This window comes from Dama dama, chromosome 31 (genome assembly GCF_033118175.1).
Source record: "Dama dama isolate Ldn47 chromosome 31, ASM3311817v1, whole genome shotgun sequence".
Classification (NCBI taxonomy): Eukaryota; Metazoa; Chordata; class Mammalia; order Artiodactyla; family Cervidae; genus Dama; species Dama dama.
Genome location: NC_083711.1, coordinates 59,301,136 through 59,316,804, shown reverse-complemented (window position 1 = coordinate 59,316,804; position 15,669 = coordinate 59,301,136). Strand labels below are relative to the sequence as shown.

Below are 15,669 nucleotides of genomic sequence, written 5' to 3'. Positions count from 1 at the left end.
TGCAGAAATACAAAGGATTATAAGAGACTATTATGAACAACTATATGGCAATAAAATGGATAATCTGGAAGAAATGAACAGATTCTTAGAAAAGTTTGATTTTCCAAGACTGAACCAGGAAGAAATAGAAATTATGAACAACCCAATTACAAGCACTGAAATTGAAGCTGTGATCAAAAATCTCCCAAAAGACAAAAGCCCAGGACCAGATGGCTTCACAGGAGAATTCTATCAAACATTTAAAGAAGAGCTTAATGCCTATACTTCTGAAACTCTTTCAAAAAATTGCAGAGGAAGGAACACTTCCAAACTCATTCTACAAGGCCACCATCACCCTGATACCAAAATCAGACAAAGACAAAAAAAGAAAACTATAGGCTGATATCACTGATGAATATAGATGCAAAAATCCTCAACAAAATTTTAGCAAACAGAATTCAGCAACACATCAAAAAGCTCATACACCATGATCAAGTTGGATTTATTCCAGGGATGCAAGGATTCTTCAATATAAGCAAATCAATGTGATACACCATATTAACAAATTGAAGGATAAAAACCATATAAAAATCTCAATACATGCAGAAAAAGCCTTTGACAAAATTCAGCATCCATTTATGATTAAAACTCCAAAAAATGGGCACAGAAGGAACCTACCTCAACACAGTAAAGGCCATAAATGATATGCCTATGGCAAATATTATTCTCAATGCTCAAAAATTGAAAGCATTCCCCTAAGATTGGGAACAAGACAAGGGTGTCCACTTTCACCACTATTATTCAACATAGTTCTGGAAGTCCTAGCTACAGCAATCAGAGAAGAAAAAGAAATAAAAGGAATCCAGATCAGAAAAGAAGAAGTAAAGTTCTCACTGTTTGCAGATGACATGACATGAAAAACCCTAAAGATAGTATCAGAAAATTACTAGAGCTAATCAGTGAATTTAGTAAAGTTGTAGGATACAAAATCAATACACAGAAATCACTTGCATTTCTATATACTAACAATGAAAAATCAGAAAGAGCAAGTAAGGAATCAACCCCATTTACCATTGCAATGAAAAGAATTAAATACCTAAGAATACACTCACCTAAGGAGACAAAAGAACTGTACACAGAAAATTATAAGACACTAATGAAAGAAATCAAAGATGACATAAACAAATGGAGAGATATTCCATGTTCCTGGGTAGGAAGAATCAATATTGTGAAAATTACTATACTACCAAATGCTATCTACAGATTCAATGTGATCCCTCTCAAATTACCAATAATATTTTTTATAGAACTAGAATAAAAATTTCACAGTTCATATGGAAACATAAAAGACTCTGAATAGCCAAATCAGTCTTGAGAAAGAAGAATGGAGCAGGAGGAATCAACCTTCCTGACTTTAGATTATACTACAAAGCTACAGTCATCAAGACAGTATGGTACTGGCACAAAATCAGAAATATAGACCAATGGAACAAGATATAAAGCTCAGAAATAAACCCATGCACCTATGGGTACCTTATTTTTGACAAAGGAGGCAAGAATATACAATGGGGCAAAGACAGCCTCTTCAATAAATGGTGCTGGGAAAACTGGACAGCTACATGTGAAAGAATGAAATTAGAACACTTCCTAACAACATACATAAAGATAAACTCAAAATGGATTAAAGACCTAAATGTAAGACCAGAAACTATAAAACTCTTAGAAGAAAACATAGGCAGAACACTCAATGACATAAATCAAAGCAAGATCCTCTATGACCCACCTCCTAGAGTAATGGAAATAAAAACAAAAGTAAACAAGTAGGACCTGATGAAACGTAAAAGCTTTTGCACAGCAAAGAAAACTATAAGCAAGGTGATAAGACAACCCTCAGAATAGGAGAAAATAATAGCAAATGAAACAACTGACAAAGGATTAATTCCCAAAATATCCAAGCAGCTCATACAACTCAATACCAGGAAAACAAACAACCCAATCAAAAAGTGGGAAAAAGACCTAAACAGACATTTCTCTGAAGACATAGAGATGGCTAACAAACAAACACATGAAAAGATGCTCAACATTGCTCATTATCAGAGAAATGCAAATCAAAACTACAATGAGGTATCACCTCACACCAGTCAGAATGGCCTTCATCAAAAAGTCTATAAACAATAAATGCTGGAGAGAGTGTGGAGAAAAGGGGATGCTCTTACACTGTTGGTGGGAATGTAAATTGATACAGCCACTATGGAAGATGGTATGGAAGACGGTAAGGAAGAGATTCCTTAAAAAACTAGGTATGGAGATTCCTTAAAAAACTAGGAATAAAACCACCATATGACCAAGCAATCCCACTCCTAGGCATATATTCTGAGGAAATCACAATTGAAAAATACCCATGTATCCCATTGTTCATTGCAGCACTATTTGCAATAGCTAAAACATGAAAGCAACCTAGATGTCCATCGACAGATGAATGGATAAAGAAGTTGTGGTACATATACACAATGAAATATTACTCAACCATAAAAAGGAACACATTTGAATCAGTTTTAATGAGATGGATGAACCTAGAACTTATTATACAGAGTGAAGTAAGTCAGAAAGAGAAAGATAAATATCATATTCTAATGCATATATATGGAATCTAGAAAAATGGTACTGAAGAAATTTATTTACAGGGCAGCAATGGAGAAACAGACATAGAGAATAGATTTATGGACATGGGGAGAGAGGAGGAGAGGGTGAGATATATGGAAAGAGTAACATGGAAACTTACATTACCACATGTAAAATAGATAGCCAATGGGAATTTGCTGTATGGCTAAGGAAACTCAAACAGGGGTTCTGTATCAACCTAGAGGGGTGGGATTGGGAGGGAGATGGGAGGGAGGTTCAGAAGGGAGGGGTATATGTATACCTATGGCTGATTCATGTTGAGGTTTGGCAGAAAACAACAAAATTCTGTAAAACAATTATCCTTCAATAAAAAATTAAATTAATTTTAAAAAGAAAAAAATAAGGTAATTAAGCATTATTTATAAGAATAGAAGTCAGAAGTTGTCAAAATGTCTAATGATAAATGAATGGTTAATTAAATTAACACATTAGCCAACACAATTGAATGCTTAATAAGCATTAAGCAATTAATTTCCCAGGTAGTACCTTGGAAAAGACCAATGATACATATCAAGTAAAAGTAGCACTGATACAACATTGTCTTGCTAATTTTAAACAAATTTTGTCTTTATTATATTACAATTATAAACCTTAGAATCCAGATGAACACAATACTGCCATTCCGTGGGTCCCCACTGATCTTCACATTTAGCAGAAACAGGACATGGTATGGGAAACTTCACCATCTGCTCATTCGTCAGCCATCTTCCCTCCCCACAATCTAAAACATGGCCGTACCAAACGGCTAACGGTTCACATAATATGAGAGACCTCGTGGTCTCTCATTCCTGAACCTTTGCACATTTCTTCTCTTCCTTCTGCCTAGAACCCTCTAAAAGTGCTTGTCCCCACATCTCCCCATTCTGTGGAGTTAACTTCTTATTCCTTAAATCTCAGCATCACTGATATATCCCAACTTCACAGAACTACTTTCCATGTGCTCCCATAGGCCATTATGCACACAGTCCTATTTTCCCATCATGTATTTTTTTGTTTGTATGTTTGCTGATCCGTCTTCTCCAAGAGAGCATGGATCACCACTCATTTGCTTTCTTATGTATCCCCATTACTTACCAATGGACCTGGCATGCTCAGTACATATTAATATAAAAGTACTTTGGGGATGGTGGGACAGTAAATGATTTTGTCTCTGTACTTTCCAAACTTTCTGCACATTTGTTACACAATCTCTATAATAAAAGACTTTTAATTTCTTTTTTTAAAGTGACCCCATTTCCTACCAACTGAAATTGCCACCAATTTCAGATCACGGTGACTTGAACTTGGTTGAATTGGATAGTTGGACTAGTTAACATGGCTGTTTGTTTCAATGTTTGAATTAATGCAGTCTTTTCTGAAGGAGCTGAATCCAGAACATGTGAATATCCCCTTCCAGAAGACACACATACTCAATTTGAAGCAGGTGAAAGTGGAACACATGAAAATCTCTCTCAAGAAGAGACATGCACTCAGGTAAACTGAGAAATAGAATGAAAATACAGTCAGTTCTCCATACCCTAGAACACAGAACATGTGGCTCCTGGGCCCTGACTGAACTATGTCATTCTATATAAGGGACTTGAGCATCCCTTGATTTTGGTATTTGTGGGAAGATGGAGTGCTGTCCTGGAACCAGACCCCTGAAAATATCTAGAGACAACTGGACCTCACTAGATCTCCATCAGCCTACCTGGACCTCACTAGATCTCCATCAACCTACCTGTAGATTGGATTTTATGGAGTTCCAAGCAAAGTACAGAATTTATTTTTATTTCTAGTCTTTTCCGAGCTGGTAGTATTGTCCCAGGAGATGCTAATTATAATACCCAGAATATGAGAAATATCTGCTACAAAGGAATACATCAGAAAATTGTATATTTGATTGTCAAAGATGTTTTACATTGATTCAGCCCACTTACTCTATTAGCATAAGGCATCAAACTCAAGACACATTCTCCTTCTCCCCTGAAACTTGCCTCATGAGTATATGTTGAATGAAAGGTTATCATAGGTTCCATGAGGGACATTGAAGGTGTTTTTCTCATGTTCATCTTTAACTCAAATGTGTCCAAGTTCTCAGGTCTTGAGGAGCCCAACCCTCTTCTTTAATACACAAGTTCTCATTCTACATAAAGGCAGGAAATTCAGTTCATCCTTGAGTTTCAGAGTCTTCCTGCGGGAGCTTTTCCTCAAACCCTCCCTAGTTGTTGCTCGTTGCCTCAAACTGCTGACCCAATAGCATAGGGGTTGAGAGCATGGGGTGTAGCATGAGAGTCTCTGGTTTGCTTCCTGATTCCATCACAATTAGCCATGTGACCTTGAACAAATTTCTCAACCCGCCTTAGCATCATTTTCCCTGTCTATAAAGCAGATAAAATAATAAGTCACTTACCTATGGTGCTGCTATGGAGATTAAAGAAATGGGAAGAACACTACATAGTATTTGACACCATTTCTTAACATTGTAAACTGCTTCTCCAAATGTCTTTTGCACTTTCCATATTAACTTTCTTAAAAAAAAAAAAAAAAAACACATGAATATAGTCACTTCCTCTAATTCTCCCAAACATAGTTTCTGCTGAAGACTAGGAAATAACAAAGGGAAATTACAGTTAATAAATAAACAACAACAACAACAACAACAACAAAAAAACGATGAGGAAGACACTTAAGATAAAATATAAGATGGCTCCTTCCAGCTTACAGATTAAGCCATCTTTTTCCTTAGACTTGGTAGGCTGCCAAGCTTGTAGGATTTATCTTAATAGCATATTTGGGGGAATGAAGGGAGAAGCCAGGAAAGCTAACGCTCTCCCAGTACATAATGCCCCAAATTGCTGCTTTTACTTAATTAAAAAGAAAATGATTTGCATGAGCGTTGTTAACATAGAGCAAGTAGTTTGAAAGTGAGAGCCCGTTAAATGGTAGAAACATCAGCCAGTTAGATATACAGAGAAGGTCAGCAAATTCTGTTATTTAATACATGCTGTTCTCCCTGATGTTAAATCTTGGCTATGTTTCTGAGCCAACTCCCTTTCCTCTCCCCTCAAACCTTTCCCTGATTACCGCCAGCCCAGAACTGTGGCTTTATGTTTACATCATTAGAAAGCCTGCCACAACATCAAGTGGCTCCTTACAGAGCATTTTGGTCCCCACACAGTGCTGCCTCTGCCAGGAGTCCCAGCTGTAGGTCCCCTGATCTACAGACAAGATTCGACACCAACTCTGTTTTTTAAATCTTATTAATAGTCTCAGACTTTAACTCCTATCTCCATTTTTAGAATCAAGAGCCTACGAAATCAACTGCTAAGATCATGATGGATAAGAGCATCTATGAGAATGCCTCGAATAAGCCTGAATGGAAGTCTGGTAAGCTGGTTCAGTTTCCCCAACATCAGTGGGAGCATACTTGTTCCTGGAGATGTAGAAGGAAGCCAGTTTATTTGCCTTTGTGTGAAAATATGCTTATACCACCTTCTATTAGCCAGAAGATTCTTCTACTGGCACTAATTCTAAATTCTAATTTGGAAAATTAATTTTAAAATGAGATTGCTTTATCTGAATTTCTGAAACTATAGTTTCATGGTTCCCTCTCTATATTCTGCCATTTAATGTCACATGCAACACTAGTTGCTCCCAGTTTGGTAGGTTGTTTTACAAGTAGCCAAGTAATGTGGAAGATATAAGCAGACAATAAGCTATGACTTCATGTTCAAAAATTTATGTTCTAGTTAAGGAGACAAAACTTACCACACAGAAGGCAATTAAATGACAATCCAAGAAACACGGTGGACAGTGTCAACTGCAGTTAAATGAATTCAAAAGAAACAGGTAGCTACTGAGCATAGCAAAGTCTTTGCAGAGAAAAGAAGCTGATGCTTAGAACAGAAGACAGAAGAGACCAAGACTTTTAGGAAACAATGAATAGACCAACCTAGCTGTTGGCAGTACAAAATGTCGTGTCTCTAGGGAAATATTTGTGTTTATAAGTGCTTTATATGACCTTCAGATAAATTTTTTATCTCCATTTCAAAAACATTAACTGTTGAATACCACTTCCTATGACAAAGATCATATTTTAAAATAGATTTAAAGGCTAACAATACACCATGTAAAAGGTGTTTGAAAGAATTATTTGCAACACAATGAATATCTTTACCTGGGGAAAATGTGTACAAAATGATGAGGAAAACATTATGATACCAACAAGCAAACTTATGAACAGCCAATTCAGGGAAAAAACAATACCCAAAATGTGGAGAAAATAAAAAAAGGAAAACTAAACAAAAAAGTATTAACATTTTTTAAAGAACTATTTTTATTCAATGGTAGAATTATTTCCTTTGAAATAAATGAAAATAGAATGATACTTGTTTTCTCATATTTAGCTGGTAGATAAGCAATTTGTCAACAAAAGTCATAAAAATGCTCACACAGTTTGCCTCAGTGATTTCTCTTCTGAAAATCAATCCAAAGAAAGTAATACAAGGTATACAAGTAGACAAATGTGCAAAATGTCTAATACACTACTATTTCTAGTGACAAAAATATTTAAATAGCCAAAATGTTCAACAATGAAAAAATGTATAATTTCACGACAGAACATCCATAATACAAGGAGTGTCGTACTACTATGGTTGAGTAGTCCAACATAAAATGTAAAAGCTGAATTCAAAACTGTACATATAAAATGTTGAGTGTAAACAAGGCCAGAAAAGATAAATATAAATGATGTAATTAAGAAAAGGGAGAGTAGGGATGGTCTTATTTACCTCTCTTATTTTATGTGGTTTTATTATGACTCTACAGTGGAAGTGAGAAATAGATTTAAGGGACTAGATCTGATAGAGAGAGTGCCTGATGAACTATGGACAGAGGTTCGTGACATTGTACAGGAGACAGGGATCAAGACCATCCCCAAGAAAAAGAAATGCAAAAAAGCAAAATGGCTGTCTGAGGAGGCCTTACAAATAGCTGTGAAAAGAAGGGAAGCAAAAAGCAAAGGAGAAAAGGAAAGAGATACCCATTTGAATGCAGAGGTCCAAAGAATAACAAGGAGAGATAAGAAAGCCTTCCTCAGCGATCAATGCAAAGAAATAGAGGAAAACAATAGAATGGGAAAAACTAGAGATCTCTTCAAGAAAATTAGAGATACCAAGGGAACATTTCTTGCAAAAATGGGCTCAATAAAGGACAGAAATAGTAGGGACCTAACAGAAGCAGAAGATATTAAGAAGAGGTGGCAAGAATACACAGAAGAACTGTACAAAAAAGATCTTCACGACCCAGATAATCACGATGGTGTGATCACTCACCCAGAGCCAGACATCCTGGAATGTGAAGTCAAGTGGGCCTTAGGAAGCATCACTACAAACAAAGCCAGTGAAGGTGATGGAATTCCAGTTGAGCTATTTCAAATCCTGAAAGATGATGCTGTGAAAGTGCTGCACTCCATATTCCAGCAAATTTGGAAAACTCAGCAGTGGCCACAGGACTGGAAAAGGTCAGTTTTCATTCCAATCCCAAAGAAAGGCAATGCCAAAGAATGCTCAAACTACCACACAATTGCACTCATCTCACACGCTAGTAAAGTAATGCTTAAAATTCTCCAAGCCAGGCTTCAGCAATATGTGAACCATGAACTTCCAGATGTTCAAACTGGTTTTAGAAAAGGCAGAGGAACCAGAGATCAAATTGGCAACATCTGCTGGATCATTGAAAAAGCAAGAGAGTTCCAGAAAAACATCTATTTCTGCTTTACTGACTATGCCAAAGCCTTTGACTGTGTGGATCACAATAAACAGTGGAAAATTCTGAAAGAGATGGGCATACCAGACCACCTGACCTGCCTCTTGAGAAACTTGTATGCAGGTCAGGAAGCAAAAGTTAGAACTGGACATGGAACAACAGACTGGTTCCAAGTAGGAAAAGGAGTACATCAAGGCTGTATATTGCCATCCTGCTTATTTAACTTATATGCAGAGTACATCATGAGAAATGCTGGGCTGGAGGAAACGCAGGCTGGAATCAAGATTGTCGGGACAAATATCAATAACCTCAGATATGCAGATGGCACCACCCTTATGGCAGAAAGTGAAGAACTAAAGAGCCTCTTGATGAAAGTGAAAAAGGAGAGTGAAAAAGTTGGCTTAAAGCTCAGCATTCAGAAAACTAAGATCATGGCATCTGGTCCCATCACTTCATGGCAAATAGATGGGGAAACAGTGGCTGACTTTAATTTTCTGGGCTCCAAAATCCCTGCAGATGGTGACTGCAGCCATGAAATTAAAAGACGCTTACTCCTTGGAAGGAAAGTTATGACCAACCTACATAGCATATTTAAAAAGCAGAGACATTACTTTGCCAACAAAGGTCCATCTAGTCAAGGCTATGGTTTTTCCAGTGGTCATGTATGGATGTGAGAATTGGACTATAAAGAAAGCTGAGCACTGAAGAATTGATGCTTTTGAACTGTGGTGTTGGAGAAGACTCTTGAGAGTCCCTTGGACTGCAAGGAGATCCAACCAGTCCATCCTGAAGGAGATCAGTCCTGGGTGTTCATTGGAAGGACTGATGTTGAAGCTGAAACTCCAGTACTTTGGCCACCTGATGTGAAGAGCTGATTCATTGGAAAAGATCCTGATGCTGGGAAAGATTGGGGGCAGGAGGAGAAGGGGACGACAGAGGATGAGATGGTTGGATGACATCACCGACTCGATGAACATGGGTTTGGGTGGACTCCGGGAGTTGGTGATGGACAGGGAAGCCTGGTGTGCTGCGGTTCATGGGCTCATGAACTGAACTGAACAGATTACTCATAATGAAAAATATGATTGTAGAATTATTAAGAATTATTCAAATATAAATTACTTGAAAGCTGTCTGCTGTCGTTTGCACCACACGTCACACTCAGAAGCCCACGGTGTTAGGGAATGTGAACGTGTTAGTGCTTAATGTATCACGCCCTTTGCAGCTGCAGCCCGCCAGGCCCCTCTGTCCACGGGATTCTCCAGGCAGGAATACTGCAGTAGGTTGCCGTCCCCTTCAGCTGGGGGATCTTCCCAACCCAAGGATCGAACCCTGGTCTCCTGCATTGCAGGCAGATTCTTAACCATCTGAGCCATCAGATGGTAATAGCCAGAGCCAAAACTCAGTGAGTGATAATGACTCCAGTCAGTTATTCCCACAATGGTAAACCCTCCTCCTGATAGTCCGTAAACTACCGCACCCAGTTCAACAGACCCCAGGGGTTTCTTGGATTCATACTCCCAGTTTAAATCATGCTACCACCCCTTATGATGACAAGTGATTCACATTCACTTGCTCAGCTTCCTTCCTTGGTGTCATTAACAATGACCTGATATTTCTGGTGAGAATAAAACTGACCCTCCTGGACATCCTATTCTGGGTTGTGGGTCAATGTTGAAAGATTCCAGAGTTCTTTTGCCTTTGCTTGTTTTCTTTCATTTCCATTTCTTTTAGAAATGATTGACAAGGCTGTTTAGAAGACTGTCACATGTCCTGGCCCTGCTGCCATGAGATGCCTCCTGTTTCTGAAGCACGCTTCCCTCCCTCAAGAGGGAGCAAGTTTGAGTTGAATCCTATGTGGATATTCTTGGTGCCACACTGAAAGAAGTTTGGACTTTGCAACTGTTTCATTCAAAATATATATATATATATTTTTTTTTGCAAAATTTCCTGGATTTAAAATATCTAAAACATCCCAGAATATCTTAGAGTAAGTTTTAGGTTTAGAACCAGAAAATAAGCTTATGCTACCTGGATAGTTTGTATGTTACTCTTAGAAAGAAATGGTTTGATTCACTTGATGAAAATTAAATGCTATTAAAAAGTATTTTAAATGTTGCTCTTGAACCAAGTGTTGATTTTTGTTATTCACTCAGTGAAGTGTCATTGCATTTCACTCATCCTGGAAGCCCTCAATGATTTAAAATAGCTAATAGAAAGGCTTTAATCCTTTCTAAAGGATTTAACCATAGAAAGACTTAACCATGTAACTCAGCCTTAAATAAAACTTTTGGTGTCCATTTTGTTCATGATTATATTTACAATAGGCAGCACATGATTTTTTAAAATAATCTTAACAGTGAAGAGATATTGCATTGCTTCTGTATGCTGTTAAATAACAAATGCTGTACAGTTATAAACTTATGTAATCTTCACAGTAATCATATAAGGTAGGTACTATTATTTCCAATTTACAAATAAGTAAAGAGTGAATTGAGTGCTTTGTGGAAAACCTCATAGCTGGTAAGAGGCAGAGCAGAAATTTGAAAACAAGTCTGTGATTAGTGATTGTACCGTATACACCTCCAGTATGGTAGGTCCTAAATAAGTACCTGAAGAATTAATAAAAATTTAAATATATATCTTCAGGATCATGCCTCCACCTAGGGGTTGGGAAATGTTATTCCAAACTTAGTTCTTGCTACAACTGGTGGTAGGCATATTTTTCAAAGAAGCCAAGTGTAGAGATTCCATTCATAAAATGTGCTTGTGGAGGAGATTGTTTGGTTTGCTGCTGTTGGGAAAGTCAAATCAAACTGCTGTTAGACTTCTCCGGTGGTCCAGTGACTAGGAATCTACCTGCCAGTGCAGAGGACGCGGGCTCAGATCCTGGTCTGGGGGACTCCTCATGCCACCCAGCCCAGTCAGGCCCATGCCCCCAAGTGCTGAAGCCTGTGAGCCCAGAGCCTGTGTTCCAAGGCAAGAGAGGCCCCCACAAGGAAAGCCTGAACACTGCACCTGGGGGACGCCCATGTGCAGAACGAAGACCTAGGACAACCAAGAATCAAAGAAAGGAAAAGAAAAACTGCTATCACTTCTCTCCAAAACTAACCTCAACAAGTTTTTTTCCAGTGATAGTTACATGACAGGTGTTTTAATATCTGAAGGACTTTTTTATTATTGACATGTAGTTGATGTACGATATTGTATGTTACAGGTGTACATCATAGTAATTCACAACTTTTAAGGTTATATTGCATCTTTAGTTAAATGTTGCATACACTTCCTGTATTGTAGCTTACGTATTTTTAAACATAACAGTTTGTATCTCTTAGGTCCCTACCCCTATATTGTCCCTCCCGTCTCCCCCGCCTCACTGGTAATCACTGCTTTGTTCTCTATATCTGAGAGTCTGTTTCCTTTTTTTTTATAGCCACTAGCTCATTTTATTTTTAGATTCCACATATAAGTTATATGTATTTGCCTTTCTCTGTCTGACTTATTTCACTTAGCATAATACCATAAGGATCTTATTAATGAGTACCCTTTCCTGAGCTCTGAACCAAGAAAATTAAGACAAAGGATTGAGGCAATTAGAACCTTAAACACACATATCCCACCCTGCCCTCCCCCCCCACCACACACCTCTTTATTAGTGACTGAATTGACTTACAAGACATGGTTGCCTTTTGACCCCCAGATTTGGACAGTTTTACTACTGTGAGCGTTTGTCATTAAGCTTACCACATAGCTGAGAACAGCAAAAACTAAGGTTTCTAAGGGTGAGATCACTCCCGAAAGAAATCAGAAAGAAAGGGCCAAACAAGAACATCCAGATTCTGCTTCCAAATTCAACCTGATAAGCCACTCCACGTCAGCAGAATGAATGAGGAGGTGGTGACAGGCCCGAATGTTAAGGCAACAGAGAGTGAAGCCCTTGATCTGGAACCAGACACCAGGAGGGAGAGGGGCCGTCCAACAGCAGTCACCACGGAAAGTGAGAGTCGTGTGCACTAGCCACTCTCCTGAGAGCTTTGCCCTCATTTCAGCTTGGGCAATCACTACCCAAACTGTGGGTGGTAGGCACTAGTAATGGAGCTTAAAGAATTCAGAAAATTACTCAAAGTCACAGATAGACATGATGACACTTGGACTTACATCCCCCAAATTAATTCAGAATAATTTACAATGCTTTTTAAGTTCTCTAGATTTTATTTTGGAAATCTAAGCCATTGGAGAAGAGAAGGACATACTCCACAGATATTAGTCATTGTCAGTGCCTGACTAGGAACATGTCCTTGAGTGGAAACATCTCCAAGTGGGGAAAGGAGCCTAGACAAGGCACTGGGATGTGAAATAAACTCAGCACCTTGCAAGGTGCACACCCACCCTGCTCTGCATCACGTGATGGTTGCGCACCCAGAACTCCTCCTTCACCAGAAGGAATGCAGTGCAGGTTTTGGGCTGAGAAGTGTGCTCAGAGCTCATTTCCACTGGACTAGAAGCCTAGAGGAAGGCTAGAGGAAGCCTGCATGTCTGCTTTTAATATTTTTAGACAAGGACTCTACTTGGTCTTTTCACCTTTGGGACTTTATTTTTGGCTTAGCTTTTAACTTGTACAGTGCTTAAGCCTAGTTTGTATTTTTTCCCCATGTATAGAACTTAATTTTCTATATTCCATGTTAGTCTTACTGAAGAAAAATAGGAAACTTTGCAGAAAAAAAGAACATTCTTCCCAAGGGTCATTCATTCTCAAAAAATAGTCCAAATAGTGACAAAGAAGAGTGCTATACCATCCACCTGCTTGGGTACATTGTCGGAGCCCTCTCAGTGAACTGAAAAAATTCCCATTTTGTTCCCAAACCATTCCTTTATTATTAAAAATAATCCTTTGTAGTATTATTGCCACCAGGAAGTCATATGCTAACATCCCTTCACCAGATAGCAAAATTCCAGCCCCAAATTCACTTAGAGGGGTTGGAACTGTGTTACTGCCTCCTTTTTAAAACTAGAATTGCCATTATTAAAATGTCTACAAATGACAAATGCTGAAGAAGGTGCAGAGAAAAAGGAACCCTCTTACACTGTTGTTGGGAATATAAATTGGTGCAGCTACAATGGAAAACAGTACAGAGGTTTCTAGAAAAACTAAAAATAGAGTTGCCATGTGATCCAGCAAGTCCACTCCTGGCAAATACCCAGACAAAACTATAACTCAAAAAGATATATGCATGCCTATGTTCATAGTAGCTCTATTTGTAATAAACAAGACATGGAAACAGCCTAAATGTCCATCCATAGATGAATAAAGAAAATGCGAGGTCTTACTATATAGCACAGGCAACTATACTCTATATCATGTGATAAACCGTCATGGAAGAGAAGATGAAAAAGGATATATATATATATATATATATATATATACACACACACACATATGGGACTTCCCTGGTGATCCAGTGGTTAAGACTCTGTGGCCCCAATGCAAGAGGGTCTGGGTTTGATCCCTGGTCAGGGAACTAGATCCTACATGCCACAACTAAGACCCAGTGCAACCAAAAAAAAAAAAAAAAATTCATAAAAAAAAGATATGTGTGTATAACTGAGTCACTTTGCTGTATAGCAGAAACTAACACACTGTAAAAAAACTACATTTCAACAAAAATTTAAAAAATAAAAACAGCTAAAAACTCCTTAATGAGGAATATTAGTAATTAACAGTCATAGTTTTCAAACACATAACTCTCTGACATTAGCCAGGACTCCTAATCAACTCATATTCTGTACCCAAAAGTTAATAGAAAATTATACTCAGGAAAACGTCTCAATATTAACCTATCACACAGCCTTCACTCTCTCTATGAGACTTTTTGAAGGAAAAGAAGAATGGTGAAGTCTTAACTAAGTTATTATATTCCTGACTCTATAAGCATTCTTAAATAAACCAGTTCTTTTCCTGTCATAAAATGTTCCAAAATTATCTTGCTTGGCATAAATAGCTTTCCCAACTCCTATCTCTAATCGCAAAGTCTAAAAAGGACTACCTATAGCTGGATCTGGAGAAGGCAAAGGCAACCCACTCCAGTGCTCTTGCCTGGGAAATCCCATGGATGGAGGAGCCTGGTGGACTGCAGTCCATGGGGTCGCGAAGAGTCGGACACGACTGACGTGACTTAGCAGCTTAGCAGAGCTAGATTTATACCATCCAGTTTTTGAAACTGAAAAAGTTCAAAGAATCACTATCATCCAAAAGGCCTCTAACCTGGCTTGGCAGCTAAAGTCAGACTGGAGTGGAAAGCGCTGACGAAAGATCACTCGCCATCTGGTTCTGCAAGGATTGAGTCGTTAGTCACTGCAGTTGCTGACCTTCAATACACCCTGAAAGGAGTTCAGGGTGGAGATCAAGAATAAGGTACTCTGTGCTCTGGGAAAGCTGGCATATTGAATAAATATTAAACCAGAATGTAATGAGGATCATTGGCTATCCACTAAGGAGATTACAAAACTAAAGAAATCGTGCCCTTTTATTAATATATAGCCAAAATAATTCAAAATGTTATAAACATTTTTTTCAGAATAAATAATGTCTAGTCCTCAAATAAGAGTAGTGCATTATTTGTCACACATTAGTTATCCTGACTTCACTTGGTAATATGCTTGCTGATTGTCCTTAAAAGAGCAAATTTCCTCTTATAGTTTTACCTGGGGGTAAGTTTGCCATGTGGAACCAGGAGCTAGCTTTGACACCTCTCCTCCCAGGAAAACTGGGAGATAAGGGCCTTATCTTCTAAGGTGATTGAATTTTCAAAAGATGGCCCCCTAGGGCCTGGAAGAAACATTCCTGGATTGCTTGTCCACCTCTCAGTCAGTTTGTGAGAAATTGCTCCAGGAAACCCCTCACAGAGGCAGCCTGGAGAGCACCCCGGGGGCACGAGTGATGGGTCTGGTGTTATACAACTAATACCCAGCTTCTCTAACGTGACTTCTTCTTTTTTTTAGTTTTTTTTTTTTTGTTTGTTTGTTTTTTTTTTTTTTTTTTTTTTATTTTTTTTTTTATAATTTTAATTTTTTTTTTAATTTTTTAAGATTGGGAATACATGTAAATCCATGGCTGATTCATAACGTGACTTCTTCTGAGCTGCCTCCCCACACTGCCCTCTGTTGCAGGTATGACTTCTACATTACTCCAGGACAAGCAATACAAGGAGGTCCATGAGGGCAGGCTTATATCTGCTTTGTTCACCACAGAATCCACAGTGA

General features: G+C 38.3%; 1 protein-coding gene across 1 annotated transcript in view; it reads left to right on the top strand.

Annotated features, from left to right (window-relative positions):
* SLC9C1 (solute carrier family 9 member C1) overlaps positions 1-14,820 on the top strand; it is a 111,762-nt gene extending 96,942 nt beyond the window's left edge. Inside the window, exons 26-28 of the mRNA XM_061134241.1 lie at positions 4,010-4,134; positions 5,943-6,030; positions 14,684-14,820. Of these exons, the coding sequence (XP_060990224.1) occupies positions 4,010-4,134; positions 5,943-6,030; positions 14,684-14,820 (350 nt within the window). The remainder of the gene's footprint in view (positions 1-4,009; positions 4,135-5,942; positions 6,031-14,683) is intronic.
* The last annotated feature ends 849 nt before the right edge of the window (positions 14,821-15,669 follow it).